General features: G+C 57.5%; 1 protein-coding gene across 4 annotated transcripts in view; it reads right to left on the reverse strand.

Annotated features, from left to right (window-relative positions):
- Positions 1 to 25: 25 nt before the first annotated feature.
- Positions 26 to 21850, reverse strand: part of MMEL1 (membrane metalloendopeptidase like 1) — a 31693-nt gene continuing 9868 nt past the window's right edge. Inside the window, exons 2-23 of one of the 4 annotated variants that reach the window (XM_074334235.2) lie at positions 18299 to 18376; positions 17557 to 17616; positions 16400 to 16561; positions 16088 to 16168; positions 13714 to 13809; positions 13277 to 13395; positions 12679 to 12744; positions 11240 to 11374; positions 11069 to 11158; positions 8305 to 8441; positions 7870 to 7963; positions 6211 to 6339; positions 5623 to 5721; positions 5041 to 5124; positions 4529 to 4632; positions 4206 to 4264; positions 3643 to 3762; positions 2605 to 2738; positions 2434 to 2499; positions 1856 to 1951; positions 1381 to 1457; positions 26 to 1300 (exon numbers count right to left, since the gene is read on the reverse strand). In XM_074334235.2, the coding sequence (XP_074190336.2) occupies positions 1201 to 1300; positions 1381 to 1457; positions 1856 to 1951; positions 2434 to 2499; positions 2605 to 2738; positions 3643 to 3762; positions 4206 to 4264; positions 4529 to 4632; positions 5041 to 5124; positions 5623 to 5721; positions 6211 to 6339; positions 7870 to 7963; positions 8305 to 8441; positions 11069 to 11158; positions 11240 to 11374; positions 12679 to 12744; positions 13277 to 13395; positions 13714 to 13809; positions 16088 to 16168; positions 16400 to 16561; positions 17557 to 17616; positions 18299 to 18376 (2186 nt within the window). In that variant the 3' untranslated portion in view covers positions 26 to 1200. Of the gene's footprint in view, positions 1301 to 1380; positions 1458 to 1855; positions 1952 to 2433; positions 2739 to 3642; positions 3763 to 4205; positions 4265 to 4528; positions 4633 to 5040; positions 5125 to 5622; positions 5722 to 6210; positions 6340 to 7869; positions 7964 to 8304; positions 8442 to 11068; positions 11159 to 11239; positions 11375 to 12678; positions 12745 to 13276; positions 13396 to 13713; positions 13810 to 16087; positions 16169 to 16399; positions 16562 to 17556; positions 17617 to 18298; positions 18377 to 21850 lie in introns of all 4 variants that reach the window. The other 3 variants (XM_074334232.2, XM_088790059.1, XM_088790060.1) reach the window with 3 other exon arrangements.

A 21850-nucleotide genomic window follows, 5' to 3' on the forward strand; every position in this document is an offset into this window, starting at 1 on the left:
AAACTCCCCAGGACCTGGACGGGAGCCCTGCCCCGTGTCTGACGGGGGCTAAATGGGTTTCACGGAGGACATGGTCTCCATTGCTCCACTGGAATTGGGCAGAAAATCAGAGACTTTGTGGGGAAGGGCTGGTCTGCCCCAAGGACCTTCCCTGATGTGAGAATTGTCATTTGCTCCCTGCTAGGAAGGGAGGCTGGGTGGGGCCGTCTTGGCTGGTACATCCGGCCCCCCACACACACTCCTTCCCTTAGGGGTGCAACAAGCACCTGGAACCCAACCGGTCCAAAGCAGAACGCTGCCCGCACCTCCTCTCGGGCGCTCTCTGGTCTGAGTGGGTTCAGATGACCTTCTCAGGTCCTCCCTTGCACCCCTCTGGTCTGAGCCTCAACGACCACAGTGGCCTCTTAGCTGGCGGTCCTGCTTACCTCCACCTCCCTCCTGGATCCAGTCCTCCTCCTCAGTGGTCATTTAAAGGCCCAGGGCAGGTGACAATGGCCCCTTGTGGTTTAACCTCTCCACTGGCTTCTAATTCCATAAAACCCCAAACCTAGATTTTGTGCTCTGGCCCTGGGTCCCCTCCCCCCACCTCTGACCTGGGCCCCTTCCTGGCAGTAGCCCCTCCCCACATCTGAATGTGTGGTCCTGGAGGGCGGGCATTTGGTGGCATCCTGGTCACTGCTGTGCCCCCAGCACAGAGACCCTGGGGGGACGGGCGTGTGAGGAATGCCCCTCCTTCTCCAGTAGCCCTGCAGTTTCCCCACGTGGCCGCTGTCTTGCCCAAGGCCGGCAGTTGTCAGCGGCAGAACCAGATGCAGTGGCTGGACAGAGGGCGCTTACGTTCTGGTCCCTGCTACGGGACGCCTGCCCCGCCTGCTGGACAGACAAGGCAGCGGACTTCTTTGCAGTGTTTACTTAGCTCAAGTCGGAAGCTCATGGACATCTGACAAAGACGCACTTTGGCTGGGCGGATGACAGTTAAACGTGTCTACAGGGCTTCGACAGGGCTGCGTGGACCCTAGCGAACGGATGTGGAGGGGGCTCCACTCACTCCCCGGTTCCCCGGGGCAGCGGCTGCATTCGGGCAGGTTGTGGAGGCTGGGCGTGGCGCGGATCCGGCGCAATTCCCCACTGGCTGCACTGTCTCCGCGGAAGCCTAGGGCGGCGGGTGGTTGTGGGCCGCACAGCGCGGCTCAGCCTGGGCTACCAGACGCGGCATCGCACCTGTGGGTGCATGGGGGTGCCCCGGGCGCAGTGGAATGCGTTCGCGAAGGCGGCTAAATTCTGCAGCGAGCCCAGCACCCTGTGGGAGGAAGAAGGGGTCTGAGAAGGCGCTGGCCCGAGCGGGGGACGCGGGGGACGGGAGACGCAGAGGCTACTTGCCTGTACTTCAGGGGACTGTGAACGTCAGTCTTGATGGACTGGACTGCGAACTCGGGCCGATAAGATCCGCACCAAACCTGTGGGTGCGCGAGGGGCGTGGCTGCGGGAGGGGCGTGGCTGCGGGACTCGGGAGGGGAGGGCCTGGGGGGAGAGGGTCGGGTCTTGGGGATGGGACGAGGAATAAGGGGGACCTGAGCGGATCAAGGAGGGGGGCGGCCATGGTAGCGGGGAAGGGCAGTGTGGTGTCATTTCTCTCCAGGCAGGAAGGAGTCCTGCTAGCCTCCCGCTCCTTCTTGGGTGGACGGAGGGAAGCCCGCAGGCTCCGCCCCTTCCTCCCGGTAGCAGTCTGGGCAGGTTATTTCTGATTCTGCCTGGTTTGCGGCCCACGGTGTCCCTGGAGACACCCCACAGTGGGAGCTCTCCACAGATGTGAGTGGGGAGCCAGGCTGGTGGGAAGGGGCCTCAGGGCTCCTACCTGGGCATAGTTGATAAAGAACAGCTGGTCGTAGGTCATCTTCAGTCCTGGCAGCTTTTGATTCTTGCCGCCATCTGCCACCCACTTACGGTAAGCCTGCAAGCACCAAGCGGGGGCTGGGCCTGCGCCTGCCCTCCTCCTGGGACACCACCGCCCTGGCAGACGGAGGTCCTGCCTCTGCAACTTAGGGCCCTTGGAGCACCCTGGGGGCAAGGGGTGCTCGCCACCTTACTCGGTGGCTATCTAGATGCCTACATTGGCTGGGCTCCCTTCCCAGGTATCCCCCCTACACGGCGCCCAACTAGAATGGGCTTCTGCCTCCCAATGCTTGAGGCTGTGGTGATTTCACTGTCTTGGAGGTGGACAGTGCCTCCCTAAGTGTGGAAGCCTCAGCTAAGGTTGGGGTGAAATGTGGGCAGAGCAGCCACCGTGCCTGCCCACCTACGGCTAGGGGGGCCCCCACAGGGCACTGCTGCCTCCCAGTGCAGACGGTGAAGGGTCGGTCCCAGGAAGCACCTTGGCTGGGCGGGGGGCAGTCCCTGCCAAGCTGAGGCCCCCACCCCACCTCCTCCACCCACCTTGTACGCCTGCCGCACCCCTCCATTGTCAGCGATGTTCTCCCCAAGAGTGCTGAAGCCGTTCACCTGCACACAGGAGATGGCATGGCTGGGCCGCGCCCTGCACCTCCCCCCGCTGGGGCACGGTCCTGGGTGGGGGGCGAGTGGCTGCACTGCTGACGGCTCGCTCACATGTTGCCCCTCAGCCAGGTCCCAGGAGTAGTTCGCATACTGGTAGACCATGCACTCCGACTGCTTCCGGAAGTGCTGGGCTGAGAAGTCACTCCACCAGTCCAGCATGTTGCCGTCCTTGTCGAAATTCCGGCCTGGGGGAGGGACGGGGGCAGAGGTGGGCTGTCTGAGTGGCCCTGCCTGCCCAGCGCCCCAGCGTCCTGCAGGAACCCGAGAGTCTGGAGCTCATGTTTGTTAGCAGAGAATGGGCCCTGCTCACAGGTGTTGGCACGTTGTCACAGACAATGGCTCAGGCCCCAGGAGAGAGAGGGCTTAGGTGGTCTTTCATGCCACTCCCGAGCTTAGGACCTGGGGTCTCAGGTCCCAGAGGCACTGTGGTTCAATGACACTTCCTGATGTGCAGACACTTTAAACCCTGAGTGAGGGTGGGTGCGGTCCCTGGAGACATGGGGCTGCCCTCGGAAAGTGCCCATGGTCAAGCTTTATGGGAGAAGCAGCCTCCCTGGGTTGCAGCTGGGTCCGTGCCTGGTCACAGGCCACTAGAACCAGGCAGGATATCGTCACCCCGACGGGGGAGGCGAGAATGTCCGGTCAGCACAAGCCTAGGCTGGAGGCTGCTGGCTGACCTGGAATACACTGGGCCAGGCTCCCATGCCAGCCCAGGACACGGAGCTTCACTGTGCTCCAACAGTGTCGCTGTCCCCATTGCACAGGCGCAGGGAGGGGACTGGCCAGTTAATGCAGTGGAGTCAGGATCAGGTGCTGGAGCCCTTGGGCCCCCTCCTCCCTCCCTCTGCCCGGAGCCGGAGCACCGACCAGGGGTCCTCTGCCACTGTAGCTCCTCTGGGGACCCGGCAAGTCCTTTCCATGCTCTGGGCCTCAGTGTCCCCTCCTAAATCACGAAGAGGTTGGATGGATAGCCCTAGGGCCCCTTCCTGGCGGCCTGACTTGGCGCTCAGTCCCCTTTCAGGGCTGCTGCTCGGTGCAGGGGGGCACGTGACTTGGAGGTACAGTTCTGACCCCCCAGCAGCCCCCTACCATTGTCGTCAAAGCCGTGGGTGATCTCGTGCCCGATCACCATGCCGATGCCCCCGAAATTCAGGGCCTGTGGCTGCTCCTTGCTGAAGAACGGGGGCTGCAGGATCCCGGCAGGAAACACTGCCCCGGGGCAGGCATGCGGGGACAAGGACAGCTGTGAGTGGCACACCTGTGTGCCGGGACCTCTAGGGATCCTGCCACTTCATCCCACAGCCCGGGAGGTAGAGGTCAGGACACACCCCCATGTCACAGCTGAGAAAGCTCCGAGCCTGGGGGCAGGGCTCGGGGGGGGGCAGGTCCCGGTTCTCTCCCCCTTTCTGTGCTGCCTTCTGGGGGGAATAGTCTTTGCTGCCCCCCCCCCCGCCCTGATCACAGACACAGGAGGGGGACTTCCCTGAGGGTGGGGTGAGGGCGTGAAGTTCCTACAGGTGTGAGAGGTGGTACCTTCACCCCTTCCAAGAACAGGCTGCGGGTGACCTCAGGAGGAAGGGTGGGGGCTGCTCAGTGCAGGCTTACCTTTGGCACTGGAGGGGTGGGGGTGGACGGGGAGGGGGTGGACATACCAATCTGGTTCCGGTTTGGGGAGTAGAATGCGTTGACCACGGCGGCCCCAATGATCCAGCTGGGATAAATGAGTCGGTCATTTGCAGCCTGCACCTTTGGGACCCACCCCTGGGCTCCCTACCTGGCTGACCAAAGCCCACCCTGAGGACCCATGCTACTGTGGCCACACCACGGGACCAGTGCTGCCGACAGCCACGGCAGGGTCTGGGCCAGTCCAGAGACCTGCCTTCTGCCTGAGCACCCCTTGCAAGTGGTGTGGCGGGGGTGGGCTCTGAGTCAGACCCAGCTGCCCTCCCCAGCTGCCCCCATGTGCCCCACTTACAGGTTCTGGTCCACCTTTTCCCGCAGTTTCTTGAGGCTCCGCTGGGCACCAGCCTTGAGGTTCTGCAGGCCATTCTCAAAGTACAGGTCCTCCGAGAAGTTCAGCTACAGGAGAGGGGAAGTCACTGCCAGACGTGTGGGTGCATCTTCAAGGGGCCCGGAGAGGGGGAGCTCAAGGGCAGATGGGGACTGGCCTCGCTGGGCAGGCTGACTGTGACTAACAGCTCTGGGTGCAGAGAGACTGGGCTGGGCGTCAAACGTGGCTCTGCACATTTACGTGACTCTGAGCAGGTTCCTTCATTCCCCTGGACTCAGTTTCCCCATCCATAACAGAGGGTAATGCTAGAGTCTCCCCAGCACATGGTGACGTGGCCAAGTTACTGACAGAGCACCCCTCCCCACCCCAGGTAACCAAGAGCCCTTGGTCCACAGGGGCTGGTTCAGGGGCAGATCGGTTTGGGAGAGGTGACACACGGGGCTCTTGAGTGCCCCTTGGCTGGGGGAGGGGCTCACATTGGAATATTCCTCATCCAGGTGCTTGTTCCTCTCCTCCAAGATATAGTCGGGGTACCCAATCTGCTCCCGGATGCTCATGGCCTGGGGAGGAGAGGGCGCCAGGCCCTGTTGCCCCACTGTGGGCATCCTGGCTCTGCCCTCCACCATGTGGGTAAGGGACTAGGGGACTCAGACCCCCTTGCAGGCTGCGGGGGCATTTAATGGGTGTAGAATGTGGAGTGACTCGGCTCCAGGCCACCTTTGCACTGACAGGCAGCCTGGCATCTGGTGGGGGTGACGGCCAGGCAGAGTCACTTGGCTTCTGTTTGTCACACTGGCCTAGAGGGGCTCCTGGTAGGTCCTGACCTCAATGCTGGGTGCCCTGCTCCCTGAGGCCATAGCCGCCCCCCACCCCATTTCTGGGGTGCTGGAGGGTCTCCCAGGCTTAGCTTCCAGTCCTGTCTCCGCCCACACTTCCCTCCGGAGCCAGCCACCTCCAGCCTCACTGTCCTCACTCTAAGGGGGTGTGGTGGTGATCACCCCGGGGGCTGCCCTCTGCTGGTGGGAGGCCCTGATCTCGGCACTCAAGGGCCCGCCCACCTTCTCCTGGGCCTTCTTCTTGGATGCCGTGTCCATCCAGCTCAGCTCGTCCAGGGTCTCCACAAACACTGCCCGCACCTTGTCAATGAGCTCTCTGACCTGGGGGAGCACATGGCCCTTGTACCTGGATGACCAGCATTGGGGTCTCTGCAGGGGTCTGGTCCAAAACACAGCTCCCAGCTGCGGGCTGCTCCGGGTGGGGTTGGGATGAATGACCCCCCCGGGACAGGGTCCCTGCTGCTGCTCTCTGTCTTAGGGGGCCTCCCACCCCAGGACTCACACTTGTACCCTTTCCCAGGCAGTCTGCAGAGTCAGGGTAGGGGGCTGATGCCTGGCTGGGAGCCAGAGGCCCCGGATGGGCAGGGCTTCCCCTGGCCTCCCCTGTGTGATGGGGCACAGGGCAAATGTGAGCTCCCCACTCCAACCCCTGTGCCACTGAGTGCACATGTGCTGCTGGGGGGCGAGCAGGGCCCCCTCCAGGAGCCTGGAGTCACAGTGCCTGGTGGTAGTGATTGGGCCTGTGCCCGACCCGTCTGGCCGTCCCCTGCGGGTTGCCTGGCCATGTCCGAGTACCGAGCGAGCACCCACCACGTTCTTGCTTTCTCCGGGGAAGGCCTCCTTGACGTACAGGGATCCCACGGCGCTCTCCATGTTGCTATTGACATAGCTGACACACTCCCGCCAGCGTACCTCCTCCACGGTGATGCCGTACAGCGCCTGGCGGGCATTCATTCATTCATTCATTCATTCCATCACACCTACCGACATCTACTTCCCCAGCCTCGGCCTCAGGCGGCCCCGGGGCTGGTAGGGGACACAGGATGAACTCAGAGATGTGCCTTTGAATGCCGGGTGTGGGCATGGCGAGGACGGAGTGTGCAGTTTTGAGGTGGGGCCCTGACCCAGGCAGGGCGTTGGGCCATCACCCCAGAGGGTGGTAGGGGCCCCAACCAGTGTCAAGCTCCTCCTCGTCCATTCTCTGTCCTCACCACCCTGGCCTGGCTATCTGGCCGGACTCTGCCCTCCAAGACTCCAGCCCCTCCCCAAAGCACACTTGGCACTAATTCCAGAGTGGCCCTAGGGACCACGTCCAGCTCGGCCACTGGCTGTCTGGGCCCCAGTTTTCTCTCATTACCCAAGTGACAATGAAAACACCTGCCCATCTGTCCCCAGGAGTACAAGGGCACAAGATGGAAATACGTTTCCATCAGATTCCTGGCCCCAAATCGGCCAGCCCAGAGCTCCGCCCGGCGACGGGCTACACCTTCCTGGGCTGTGGGGTTTCCTGCCCCCCAAGAAGTCAGCGTGACTCTTTTCCTTTCCGCAGAGCTCTGGGAATCAGCTCCCTCCCCAATGTTTGGCTAGTGCATGTCTCCAGCCCAATGTGCAGGAGCCTGGATGTGCCCCAACCTGCTCTGCCCAGTGCCCCATCGCAGTGGAGGGCATCCACCCAGCCTATTTGCCTGCAGAGACCCTCGCAGTCCCCCTGACGCTTGCGTCCCTTGTCCCCCGTATTGGGTATACATGCCTCACCCATCTGTCAGCAGCATCTCAAGCCTCTCCTGAAGCCATGCACCGCCCACACCCTGGTCCAGCCCATCATCCCACTGGATGATTGCACCAGCCTCCACTCTGCCTCCACTCCAATGCCACAGCCCACAGCTCATTGTTCCAGAACAGACACCATGACCACAGGGCCTCCCGGCGGGTCCCCTGCCTCTACCCTGTGACCCCAGCAGGCTGCCTGACCACACAAGCAGCACTTCAGACTGTGGTTCCCACTCTTAATACCCGGCGGCTTCCATGCATGGGGGTCGGCGCTCTGCATGGCCCTGGTGGCAGCCCCTGCCTCCTTCCCTGACCTGCCTTCTTCCCCGAGCTGGCCCGGGGCGCCCTGCTGCCAAACCTCTGTGCTGGCTGTTTCTGCTGCCGGGGAATCTGCCCCAGTCTCTTCATGCCTGCATCACCTTTTCCTTAAGGTCTCTGGCATTACCTCCATGCAGAGGTCGCTCCTGCCCTCACCCCTGCCCTCACCCCTGCCCTCACCCCTGCCCTCACCCCCGCCCTCACGGCATACTGGTTGGTTCTAAAAGAGTGACTCTCTGGTTTGTTCCCTTCCTGTTGTCCACCGGCCTCGTCCATGGCTCTGACCCCGTGGCCACAGTGCCTGCCTGCCCACAGCCGTGCTCAGTGTCATGAACCGTGTGCATGAGGGAGTGATGGCCGCCTCTGCGGGGTCTCACGCACCTTGCGATAATTGGCGCGTGCGTCCTTGAACCGCTGGCTCAGGCTGCTGAGACGATCCAGCACCAGACGCCAGACCAGGTAGTTCTGCACGGTCCTGCAGGCGGGAGCAGACGGCAGAGCGCTGGCTCAGGGAGGGGATGCAGCGCCCGGCCCTGGCCAGCAGGTGCTGCTCCAAGCAGGGAGGGCAGGTGCCAGAGAAAACCTCCACGACAGCCCCCAGGCACAGCCTGTGTACCCCGGAATGCTTGCAGTGCCTCAGGAGGGGCTCACATCTCCAAGGGAAGGCTCCACTGGCCAGTAGTACTTATCTCTCCACGTCCCTCATGCCTTAGAGTCAGTGCTCTGTGGGGCCCTCTCCTGAGAGGAGGAGCTATTGGGGAGGGGACAGCAGGGGCAGAGACGCTGAGGCTTCCTGCGACCCTCCCTGGGCCTCACCTGGCTGAGTAGATATCGATGATCTCTTCAAGATTCTGGAGGTAGGGGATGCCATAGACCACCACTTCCTCATCTGGCAGCAGCTCGATTGCGACAGAAGATAGCACGGATTGTATGAAGAGGGTCCAGTTAAATCCCTGGGAAAAGAGGGAGTGTGTGTGTGTGTGTGTGTGTGTGTGTGTGTGTGTGTGTGTGTGTGTGAGAGAGAGAGAGAGACAGAGAGACAGAGAGAGAGGCAGTGCCTGGGCATCCAAGAAACCCAGCCCCACAAAAGACTATTCAAGAAATCAGGCACAAATAACTAGAATGAGGGAAAATGTGGGTGACATCACTACAGAGCCAACAGACCATGAAATGATAAGATTAGGCCAATATATTTGAAAAATGTACTGGAAAGATTCCTAGAAAAACACAACTTACCAAAAATGACTAAAGAAGAAATAGAAAATATAGTCTTATGTGCAATAAACTGGATCTTTAATTTGAAATATTCCCATGTAGAAATTTCTAGACGCATCTGGCTTTCCAGTGGGTACTACCATGTTTTCCCGAAAATAAGACCAGGTCTTATATTAAGGTTTGCTCCAAAAGACACATTAGGGCTTATGTTCAGGGTATGTCATCCTGAAAAGTCATGCTAGGGCTTGTTTTCTGATTAGGTCTTATTTTCGGGGAAACATGGTATCTGATGTTCAAGGAAGACATACTGCCAATCTTACTCAAACTTTCCAGAGAAGAATAAAAACTCTTCTCAACTTGCGTTATGGGGCCAAGAATAACTTATATACCAAGGTAAGGATATTACAAGAGAGGAAAATAATAGGCCAGTCTCATGATCATAAATAACAAAAATGTAAGCAAAATATCAGCAACTAGAATTCATCCATACCTATGGATGGATGACACATCACAGCCAAATTAGATTTATTCAAGGAATCAATTTGGTGCAACATTTGGAAAATCAAATCAATATATTCTGAATAAAGGAAGAAAATCATATGATAATTTCAAAAGCTGCAGAAAGTCCTTTAATACTAGTTGTCAGCTATTCATGGTAACACCTCTTATCGGATTAGAAATAGAAGATAAATTTCATAATCTGACACAGGGCGTCTGCATAGCAGCAGCAGCAAACATACACACGAGCTTTTCTTTTGAGATCAGGAAGGAAACAAGATGTCAGCACTAAGCTGAACTTTCTAGCCAGTTCAGTAAGAGAAGTAAACGAAATGAGGTCAGTAAGTCTTGAAAGGGAAGAAATAAAACTTTTCCTTTGCACAAAGGACGTGATTTTGTATTCATAAAATCTGAAAGGATCTACAAAGTGTTAGAACTAATACATGCATTGAATTAAACTGCTGTGTCCAAGGTCAGTATTTCTGTATACTAGCAACAAAGAGGAAGGTAAATTATAAAACACCATTTACAATAATACATTTTTAAAAAAAGTAGGACTAAATCTAATGAAAGATGTATAAGGCCTTGAAATAGAAAACTATAAAACTATAAAAAGAGAAATGAAAGAAAATGTAAATATGTGCATGTATATGTTTCATGGATTGGAAAGCTCAACACTAAAGACGCTGATTTTCCCCACACTGATACTAGATTCCAAGCCATGCCTATGGACATCGCGGCAGGTTTCTGTGTGGCATTGGCAAGCTGACTCTGAGTTCTGTGAGAAAATGCAAAAGATGAGGAATCAAGACGACCCAGAAGGACCACTTGGTAGACTTACTCTGGCTAGTGAGACTTATCCTAAAGCTGCAATGAGGGAGAGCATTCACACACAGGTGCACACACACACACACACACACACACACACACACACACACACACACACACACAGACATGTGGAGACACACCACACGACACACAGACATGTGATTTTTTAAAACAGAGTTGACCTGCCAAGCAGCGTTGAGCGGAAGTCTTTTCAAGAAATGGTGCTGTGTCACCCAGACACCCTCATCTGGACATTCGTAGGTACATTGTTCCTTAAAAAAATAAACTCGAGGCTGATCGAAGACCTAGTGACCTTGAGGGAGGCAACGATTCCTCACCCAGAACACAAAGGACACTAGCCATGAAGAAAAGATGGATCTGTCTTTGCTAAGTCAATACGTTGGATTATTTTAAACCTGCCTTCTTCCATCTCACCTTGAGTCTGTCCCCACCTGTGCCCTCCTCCCTCTGACTTTGGCCCCATCTCCACCCATGCCCTCCACCCTCTGTGTGGCCACAGTTGGTGGAGGCAAGAGCAGTCTTTCTGCCCCTCCTTTTGCAGGAGGAGGCTGCTCCACGAGGCCGGCCCATCAGGACTCAGCCCCTGTGTGTAAGGTCTGGACACAGGGAGGGGAGGGCCCGAGGGCCTGGGCGTGGGGGGTGGTCCTCAGTCAGGGACTGGCAGAATGGTGGGCACAGCCGTGCTGCGGTTCTGAGCAGGACCTGAGCCCTGGGTGGGGGTTTCCAAGACAAGGTCACATCAGCAACCCCTCCCAGCCTGTTTCCTATTCAGAAAACGGGTCATCACAGCAGTCACCTCACTGATGGAGTGGCCGCCCCCCATTCCCAGACAACCCAGTTGACATCTGCTGTCTGGTGGGAAGTGTCCCTGTTTGGGTGACCAATTACATGGCACCCTTGCTATTTCTGAGGCTTAAATGAGAAAGGCAGAAAGTATGGGGTGGGCGGAGGCCAGGGTCTGCCCCATAGGTGGCCTCCTTCCGCCAACGCCTGGTACCACAGGGATGCCCGGCCTTACCTTCAGGTGAAACTTATTCTGGAGCTCGGCCACCTCCATCCTGTGGTACAGGGCGGTGACATCGTGCCTCTCCTCCTGGGGGACCGTGGCCTGTACCAGGGCGGGGTGTGGTCACAAGGGGTGGGTGGCCAGGGCCCCGGTCCCGCCCTCTGTCCGCGGACCAGGCCTCACATTCGCCAGCTGCGTCTCCAGGTTCAGCACCTGTGCCATGTCCTCCCACACCAGGTAGCTGTTCTCAGAGAGGTTCATGTCCGCCCGCAGCATCGTGGCCACCGACACCATGAACTGCAGGTAGGCGTCCCGCACCTGGGCCAAAGGACACAGGATGGAGCTGGGCGGCCTGAGCATCCTTGGCCCTCGTCAAGCTGTCTGTGGGGGTGGGGTGGGCGTACAACAGAGCAGGCTTCCAGGACGCTCAGCGGCCAACCTGGGCGAGCAGGCGTTGGCTGTCCCGGTGGGGGCTCTGGCAGGGGCATGTCAGACGGCCACGCCCTCCCAGGCCAGGCCCTCAGCTGTCACTCACACTCCCTGATAAGCCTGCCCCTGGGTGGACTGTGCCTGGTTCCCAGACCCGTGCTGGAGGCCCATGTGGAGGCCACGCCCACACAGCGCAGGCGTGAGCATCCCGCTTCAGCCCTTCCAGGGCATGACCCCGTGCCCCTGAGCTTCTGCATGACCAGGAGTCTTATTCTGCTGGACTGCGTGGCCACACACGGTGCTGGCCAAGGTCCAGGGCCCCAGGGCCATCAGGTGCCAGGGTTACATCAGGGTGGGCTGCTCTAGCCAGGCTGGCCTCAGCCCAGGGATCAGGACTGGGTCCTGAGGACGTGACATATGCCCTGCCTGGGCCCGCCGCCGTCGTGCTCCATGGTGGGGGCTCCTTGTTGCGGCAGGAGCCACAGAGGCATGACCGCTGCCTGGCCTGACCCATGGCTGCTGGGCGGGAGCCCTTCCAGAGGGCCCAGGCCTGGCTGCTGAGTGCGCTCCCTTGGTCTGGTTCCCCGCCCATGGCGCCTTCTTTTGGCCATGCTCGTCTTTCCTCCTGGCTTACCCATCCTCCACAGCCTCGCTCCTGGCTACCTCTGCCAGGAGGCCCACCTGTTGCTCCCCGTGAGCCTGTGAGTCATTTCACACCTCCTGCTCTTCCTTCCCAACTCCCCTCCACCCCCGGCTGGCCCTGGTCCTGCCTGCTTTGCCACTGCTTGGTTTCTCTCCTCCCTGGAGGCAGAAAGGCTAAGGGAGCAGGTCCAGGGGCCGGGCACGTGCATCCACGTTTCTATGGGCCCCACACAGAAAACTGGCAGCGTGGACCGCAGTCCTGATGGTGAGATGGGCCTGGCAGGGTGTGTTCCTCTGAGCCGCTGGGCTGAGCTGAGCTGATCCCCGAGGGTTTGGGGACAATCCCTATGAAGGTTACAAAGCTCGTCCTCAGCCGTCAGCGCCAGGCTCCCCTCATCCAGGTGCTCACAAAGACGAGCTGTGGGGGCCAGGGCCAAGCAGTACACATGGGGATTGGGCCCCAGTGGACCCTGAAGGGATGGGAAGAGGGGCCCAGAACAGAGGGGGCAGGCAGGACAGGGGCTGGGGGCAGGGGCTCTGCCCAGACTCACCTTCTGGTTGCTGCCCTTGTTGAAATAGTACTCTCGGGACGGCATGCCCAAGGTGGGCTGGTCTATCTGGAGACACAGAGGCTGTGAACCTGGGCCAGGCACCAGGGGTCCCCACAGCCTGGCTGAGGCGGGCAGCAGCCCTCTCCCCTCCCCCTAGGATCTAGAAGGGGGTGATGCTGGGGTGCATACAGGTACCCTGGTGCCCAAGCCCTGGTTGGTGAGTGACGGGCAGAGGGCCACCGGGGACGGGCTGAGGGGGTGTGGGCATCTGCAGGGTCAAGGAGCACATTCGCCACAGGGTTCCCTTTGGCTTTCCAGCTGTGGCAGTGGTGGCTCTTTGAGGTCAGGCTTCCTGCCTGGGCACCAAAGGCCTGGACGGCTGGTCCTGAGAACCAGCTCAGCACATGGACCTCTGATCAGGACACGGGGCCTTGGCAGCTGGTCCCCCACACCACAGCCATGGACCAGCGCAGGGGCCTGGGAGCATACCCAGGTCTCGCCTGCCCCTCTGGCCATGGCCCTGGCCATCTCCCCACTGTGCTGGGGGAGCCCAGCCCGACAGGGGGACCCGGCACCCTCCCCATGGTGCAGCTCGTACGTAGATGATGTGCCGGCTGGAGTTCTGGTCGTCGTTCCAGATGAAGAGGTCGATGAGGACATGCCTGTTGAACTGCGTGTTCATCACAGCGAGCTGCTCCTCCAGCGCCCAGGTGGGGCCTGGGGAGACAGTGCCAGCGCTGGGGACCGGCTGGGCCCCTGGGTCCCAGCCCAGCCCCTTGTCCGACAGTGGATCCCAGCCTCCTAAGCCCAGACCTCGGAGGGCAGAGGAGCACATGGGGGTGCACTTCCCCACAGTCCACAGGGAACAACAGTGTCCTGAGAGCAGCATGTGTGCCGGGGGCTGCCCGCTGTGGGTGCCTGGCCCCTGACTTGGAGCGGAGCCAGAGTGCAGAGCCCACACCCAGAGCTGGGAGCCCTGGGTCCCCGGGCTCGGGGCCCCCTGTCTGTGCAAGGCTGCCCAGGCCCTGGCCTTACCTACAGTGTCATTCCACGCATCCATGGCCACTGGCCAGCCTCCCACCTCCTCTAAGATACGCAGCAGCGGCTGAGAGTCTCGTTTCTCTATCACACCTCGGGGGAGGAACAGTGGGTGGTCACCCCCCCGACACACACAGACGTGCAGGAAGTCCGCACGCCAAGCCAAAGCCCGACCCTCCCGTCAGACTATAGGACACGGAAGGGCCTGGAAAGAGCAGAGATGGGACCCAGACGTCAAAGGCGGCTTGGGCACTGATAAAAGCACGGCACCCCCAGGACAAAGAGGGCAGGAAAGGAGGACAGGCCTGGGGCTAATAGCAGGTGAGTGGGTTGGGGGGTGAGCCAGCCTGAGAGGGGCCTGGGGGCCAGGAGTGGAGACGCTCAGAGCCGCCCAGGGAATACAGTGGGTGGCCTAGAAGGGGGTGAGGGGTCAGTCTGGGTAGGAGTGCCAGCATGGGGCAGAGTGTAAAACATCACGCCTCCAGGGCCCTGATGAGCTGGCAAGAAGCGTGGGAGAACTTGACCGGAAGACTAAGTGAATGTGCGAACACAGTGGGGAAACAAAGTGAGATGCCCAAATGAGAAAAGCAGGGACATCAGGGCGGGCAGCAGAGGGGAAGAACCTCACTGGGGGAGAAAGGGGCTCTAGGAGAGCCCTGATGGAGATGCAGTCGGGGGGCTGAGTGTGTGGCTTGGGGAGCTGGGGGGTGTGGTCTGTGATCTGGGGCGTGGCCTGTGGGGCTGGGGTGTGGCCTGTGGTCTGGGGAACTGGGGGTGTGGCCTGGGATGCTGAGGGTGTGGCCTGTGGTCTGGGGCGTGGCCTGGGGTGTGGCCTGGGGAACTGGAAGCATTGGCTAGAAGCGGGTGTCCCACGTGATGGGTTGTGGGCACCCTTGGCTCCTCTGGCTGGTCCTGGATTGAAAGTGGGGACAGCACTCAGGAAGCTGCCATCTTGGGCGCATTGTTAGAGGGCTATGTTTGGCTGCCTGGGCTGGATCCCAGAGAGGATGGGTGGGCTTCCTGGTGGAGGTCTTGGATCAGAGTTGTCTTTTAATATCCGGTTTTGCCATTGTCCTTTCGTATAGTCAGTCTCTCAGGCCAGAAATGCCATACAAGTGGGAGCACAGGAAGTCCCCTGGGTGCTGGCCAGTCTGGATAACTGAAGTTCTGTGTCCATTGGGAGGAGAGGAGACAAGCCTGGGTGTGTGCAAGCCGTGGGGCTCATGGAGGCGTCCCCTTATAGCTGGAGTCCCAACGAGCCCTGCTGTCAGTACATGACAAACAAATCTCATCCTCCAGGAGACCCCTGGGAAAACAGCCGGCCTGAACCTTGGCGCTAAGGAGGGGGACCAGTTCCCCAGAGCAGCTGACCCACAGACTGGGTTTGCAAGCCCCCGTGCAGGGACAGAGGAGCAGACAGGCCAGGTTTCCCAAGTGTGTAAGTCCTCTTAATAGAAACTAAAGCACCGAGAAATCCTGCAACACCCTCCCCACAGCGCGCACACACACACATACACACACACACACACACACACTCTTTTTTGACCAGACTTTACTCAGGCCTGTGCACTTCCTTATAAAACCCAGTTTTAACAAGAACCCTGCTGAGTCAGTTTAACCAGAACTCCCACCCTCCATATCTGGTCAGGGTCCTCATCCCTCCCCCCCCCCAGGTGACTTCTGACCACCTGGTTCGCCTTCAGTAAGACTTCTGTTGGGGTGGATTAGCCAGAATCCCTCCTCAGCCCTGAGGTTTCCTCTGGGTAATTTTCCATCCACTGACTCCACCTGCCCCTTGGCTATAAGGTCCCCGCTTATCCGGGCTGTACTTGGGGTTGAGCCCATGTCTGTCCCCCAAGGCAAAACCCCATCCCAGTGGTTCCCACACCTACTGAGATGGCCCTGAGGAAACTCTGCCTCACCAATTTTAACAAGGGTCAGGAATCATTTTTTCTTTAACACACACATTTATACACATATGCACTCATACATAGACACACATATACACATGCACACACACATACATATACACACAGACACTTTTCTTGGGGCCCCCAGCAGGCCTCTCACTGTCTTCCTCTTACCTGAACAGTGTGCTCTGTGCTGGGGGCATGGGCAGCTGGCTGTAAGTCTGTGTGCTTTGGGGGGCCTGGACCAGTGGCCGGGTGGGGGGCACAGCACACAGCTCTCTGGCCTGAGTCCTGAGGGGCACCCATTCCTCCATGCTCTGCTGCAGGGGCCAGCTCCCAGGCCCCCCACGCTCACTTTCATTAATGCATACCCCCCCCACATACACTCACTGTGGTTCATGCGTACACCCCCACGCCTACTCTCGTTCATGCCTCCTGCCTCCCCAGCCCCCCACACTCACCCTCATTCATGCAGGAGCGGTACAGCATCTTCGCCTTCTGCACGGCCGGCCGGTCCTTGCTGGTGGAATTCTCCAGCAACCCTGTGGGCCGAGGAGAAAGCTGGACAGAGGCCTGGGTGGCTGATGGGGGGCCAAGTCGAAGATCTCCACACTCAGTGAGAGATGGTCCCTCTGTTCCAGCCAGGATCCTCTCTCCCCTGTGCCCACTGGACAGAGGGCTCAGCAGACTGTCCCCATGGGCCCCAAGTCTGCCCTCTTGTGGGGCAGACACATAGCCTCACCAGGTGCACCCCCAGGTGGCAGCCGGCTCACCTTTGAGGATGACCTCCAGCTTGTCCCGCAGGATGTCGAAGACGCTGTACCGGGAGTTGGTCTCAGGGATCACGTGGCGCCATAGCCAGCCTCCGCACGCGTACTGGTAGAAGTCGTCACAGGGTTCCTGGGACAGGTCCATGTTCTGGAGGATCCTGGCGGCTGCACACCCCCAAGTTGGCAAGGAAGAAGGGGGACCCAGCTGTGGATGCCTGAAGGGCTGTCCAACATTCAATTGTAGCTGTGTGCCCTTGGGAGTGTTAATCACTCTCTCTGAGCCTCAGTGGGGTCAGAAGCAGGGGATTCAACTTCTAGGGCCACCATATATCAGCCACATGACCTGGATCCCCATGACCTCTCTGATCCTCCATGTCTCCCTCTGCAAATCCAGGAAGCCAGCAGTCTGACAAGCGTGCCAAGGGGATGGGCCGAGGCTGCAGGCTCACAGGAGGTGCTCGTCTGGTGGCCCTGCTCTGTCAGCTCCTGGTTAGGGCCTTCTGCCCAGACTCTGTCCTTGGGGTGGTGGTGGTGGTGGGGGTGGCTCTCACCCACCACATGGGGGTTGCTTTCTGTCACAGGGCATGGCTTTGCCGCAGAACCTTGAGCATGCAGGGCCAGTGGGAGCCAGTTCCTGGCTGAATGCTCTCAGGGGAGTTGGTGGGCTGCCCCCCCAGGTCCGCCAGGCCCCCCAGGGCCCCCGTGCCTTCTAATCCACTTGGTTGGGATCTCAAAGGAAGTACCACCACAACTACCCACAACCCCAATGTGGGCAGAAAGACCGTATGTCTGAGTTTTGTCACTAGTATTTCCTCACACTAGTTCCACTTTTTTTTTTTTTTTTTTAAATCTGCAAGTAGCAGCATAGGGCCCCCAATTTTAAGACGAATTCCTGGGAGGAAACTTGATTAAGGATGTTCATTTGTGTGGCTTTTCTTTCTGTGAATGCAGAGGAGACCCTGGGGTTGGGTGAGGACAGGGACCTGAGCAGGTGGGAGGGTCTGGGGGGTCCAGGTTTGTGTATGTGACAAATGGGAGCAGAACCTGCTTTCTCCACCCACTGCAGTCCCGCCAGCCTGCAGGGCCAAGGCCTGCCCACCGGCCGCAATGCCCCTTGGCCTCAGGCAGGGCTGTGGGAGGTGTGGAGGGGCGGGGCTTACCTGCTATCACACAACCTGGGGTGGTGCAGATTTCACCCTTCTCCACCGGCTCCTTGATGGCTGTAGGCAAGGAGCAGACTGAGCACATAGAGAGGCAGATGGCACAGGTGAGGTGGGGGGGGCAGGGCAGGGGTGGGGCCCTGGGTGGAACAGTTGGGGCCTGGTCTCCACACCATCTCCAGCCCCCATGGGCCTCCCCATGGGACCCTGAGGGCCAGTCTGGAGGGCTGTCACACGGTGGCCCAGGCCTGAGGCCTTGATGTGGGTGAACCTCATTCTGTCTTGACTCCTGCAGTGACGTGGATGCTCCTTTACACCCTCTGCCTCCACTGACCCCACAGCTGCCCCAGGCCCCCAGGGTGGAAGCTGGCCACGGTGCCCTCCTGCTGTCTGTCCAGCCAGCTCTCACCTCATCGGGGGCCAGCTCCTCCAGGCAGCCTGCCTGTACTGCCTGGCTCAGCACACCCCCTTGTGCAAATGAGCACCTGCCAGGCTCAGCAGCAGTGCCTGAGCCTGGGGGACAGTGTGACTTGTGCGACGGCTGCATCCCTGCCACTGTCCTCTGTTCCCATGGGACTCTGGGTGTCCCAGGCAGGGCCCCGCCCGCTGCCGAACACCCTGGGCCTGCCGCAAACCTGGCCTGGCCATGGGTTCCCTGCCCTTCCGCTGAGGGCCCAGCCCAGCCCGCTGGAGGCCCTGTTCCCGCCCCTGCTTGGGCGTGCTGGATGTGGGGGCAGGCTACCTCGGGGTTGTCTTTCTACAGCCATCTCCTCTTCTTGCGAGAAGCAAAGCCGGCTAGTAAGGAGTGACAGCTGCTTCCCTGGGGAGAGACAGCTCTCAGCACTGGCCTCCAGCTGGGGCAACGTGGGACAGCACTGGCATTCCCCTGTGCCCTGGGGCTCCCTGCACGGCACTGCGGCCCTCCCCTCTGCAGGGAGGGCTGGTCACCAGGGAACCAACACACGGGGACCCCAGCAGCACTCATCTCCGACCTCTCCTAGCTTGCCAGCCCACTCCTGGACCCTCCCCACCGTGGGCCCTGCATCTGCCAGGGTCTAGGGGCCTCCTGAGACAGGACCTCTTGCCCCCAGAGAAGTTCTGCGGATGCTCTGTCCCACCTCATGCAGGGCAGGCAGCTCCTGAGGTCCTACCATGGCAGGAACAGGCTCGTTTAGGGGAAAGGATGTCCTGTGGGGGGGTCACTGTCAGACCCCTTGGCCACCCCCAGCTCCACTGTCCGCTGAAGGTGCACAGCCATCGTTCCTTCATCCCTGCTCTACACGGGGCAGGTGGGGGGGGGGACACTGCCGATCAGTGGCAGGACCTTTTGTGGTGGGCTGTCACCTCTAGCTGGAGGAGGGTGAGGGGGACGAGGAACAAGGCGGAGGGAAGGGGAGAATCAGGTCATGGGACAGTGCACGCCAGGCCTGGCCACCTTCCAGCCTGGCTGTGGCTGAATTTCCCACCGAGAGGCGTGGGCACCTGGCGGGAAGGAGGGCCGAGGACAGGGCTTGTCTGGGTCAGGGCTGGGGGCAGGGGTGAGTCCTGGTTCAGCCCTGGCCACAGAGTCTTCAGAGGGCGTGGGCAGCCAGGAAATGTGGGGTCACAGCCATTTGCAGGAATGTTAGGAAACGTGTGGTCTGGGGTGGGTGGGAGGTGTTTCTGCTGCTCTTCTGTTTGTCGCATGTTTATCCATTACACCTACACCTGCTGATGGTCAGCCAGCCAGGTGCTGGGCCCTGGAAACTCAGCCAGGAGCCTGGCACGGGGCCTGCCCTCCAGGAGCCCTCAGTGCAGCGGAAAGGAGAGAAAAGTGCTGCATGATACATGCATGGAGGCAAATCTGAGCTCCGGAGCGGAGGACAGTCCACCGATCAGAAACAGAAGAGAAGTGGTGAGTGGCTGCCGAGTCCCCACACTGCCTGCCAATCTCAGTAGCCCAGAGCTTTGGGACAAGAGATGAGATGTGACCTCAGGGGCCACGCGCTCACTGACAGAGTGGATGAGGACAAAAACGACAGGGATGAGGAGGATTTCGGCTGCTGATGAGGACGAGATGGCAGCCGTGGCCCCAACACGCAGCTGGAGACACTGCACTGCAGAGCTTTTAGAAAGCCAGCAGGGGGCTGAGGACACGAAGAAACCTAAATGGATGGTATTCCACAAAGAGATGAGCCCTCACAGGACAGAAGGGACCTGTGGCAGCTTTCACCTTGGCCAGGGCAGGGGGAGGGGGAGACTGAAGCTGGAGGAACTTGTCACAAGCCTTTTGCACCTGCACAAGGGCTGGCGTGGGGGTCACAGCGTGCCAGTCCTTTTTCACGGGGCCTCCCCTGAGGGCATGGTGGGGATGACTGAAGGCGGGGCCAGGACAAGAAAGCTGGGAGCAACCCTATCATATGAAGAATCAGGCAAATGAGACCCCCAATCAAGAAACAAAACAAAACAAAAAAACCAAAACAACCCAAAGAATTGACTCAGAGGTGACCAGATGTCAGAGTTAGCAGACAAGGGGCCTAAAATCGCTGTGATAATTAAGTGAAGGGGTCTTGTTCAGAAGATGGCAACATATGTCGATATGCGATACATTTACCAGATAAATGGAAACTAAAAAAAGAACTGAATGTAAATGCAATATAAGAAGTGAAGAATTTACTTTATAAGTTTAACGGAACTCTGAATACAGCAAAAGAAAGAATTAAATGTCGACATATTTAGGTCCATAGAAACTATCCAAAGTGAAGCATAAAGAAAAACGACGAAAAAACCGGAACTGAGGAAAACATCTACAAACCCCCAGAGCTAACATTATAGTTAATGGTGAGAGACTGGATCATTTCCCGAAGACAGGGACTAGTCAACATCATACCAGAGGTCCTGCTAGTTCAATAAGACAAGAAAAGGAAATAAAAGGTATACAGATAGGAAAAAAAGTAATTAAACTCTCTCTATTTGCAGATGACATGGACATCTATGTGGAAAACTCCAAAGAATCAAACAAACAAACAAAAAACTCCTAGAACTAATAAGATACTACAGCAGGTGGCTGGACACAAGGTTAATATACAAAGTCAATCACTTTCTTATGTATCAACAATGAATCATTGGAATTTGAAATTATAAAAACAATACCATTTATAATAGCACCCAAAACTGAAACAGTTAGGTGTAACTCTAACAACATATGTATAGGACCGATATGTGGAAAATTACAAAACACTAATGAAAAAAATCAAGTACCTAAATACATGGAGGACTATTCTGTGTTCACGGATTGGAAGACAAGTTTATGAGGTGTCAGTTCTTCCTAACTTGATCTATAGATTCATAATAATACCAATCAAAGTCCCAGCAAGTCATTTTGTAGATACTGACCAAATGATTCTAAAATTTCTATGGAAAGACAAAAGGCCTAGAATAGACAACACAATGATGAAGAAAAATGAAGTTGGAAGACACACATGACTGATTTCAGTACCTATTGTAAGTCTACATGTAGTCAAGACAGTAGACTATGGGCAAAAGGAGAGACAGGTAGATCAGGGGAACAGAATGAAGAGCCCAGAAACAGAGCCACGCAAATATTGCCAACTGATGACAAAGGAGCAAGCAACTCAATGGAGAAAGGATAGTCATTCAGTAAGAATTCCGAATAGGACAACTACACATCCATATACAAAACAAACTGAAAGTCTCAGACACAGACCCTACACCTTATACAAAAATTAACTTAGAATGAGCCACAGATATAAATACAGTATGCAAAGCTATAAAACTTCTTGAAGAAAACACAGGAGAAAATCTACATGGTCTTGCCATTGGTGCTGACTTTGAAAATACAACACAAATAGCACAATCCATGCAAGGAAAAAAAATTGGTAAGTTAGACTTGATTAAAATTAAAAACTTCTGCTCTGTGAAAGACTTGTGAAGAGAATGAAAAGATGGGACAAAATATCTACAAACATATATCTGATAAAATTCTTGTATCCAAAATGTACAAAGAACTCTTAAAACTCAACAATGAGAAAAGAAACATTCCAATTAAAAAAGATATGGAAAGACATGTCACCACAGAAAAGACACAGTTGGAAAGTAAACATCCACCCAGTCTAGTTTCCTTCCGTCACCATATGTTTGACCCCCTTTACGCACTTCGCCCTCCCTCCGACCCCTTCCCCTCTAGTGAGCAACCCTTTGTTGCCTGTATCTATGAGTTTATTTTCATTTGTTTTGTCAGTCCACTTGTTACTTTCTGTTTTGCATCCCATATATGAGTGAAATCATACAATTC

This window comes from Rhinolophus sinicus, chromosome 14, assembly GCF_057876585.1.
Source record: "Rhinolophus sinicus isolate RSI-liver-muscle chromosome 14, RSI-T2T, whole genome shotgun sequence".
Taxonomy (NCBI): domain Eukaryota; kingdom Metazoa; phylum Chordata; class Mammalia; order Chiroptera; family Rhinolophidae; genus Rhinolophus; species Rhinolophus sinicus.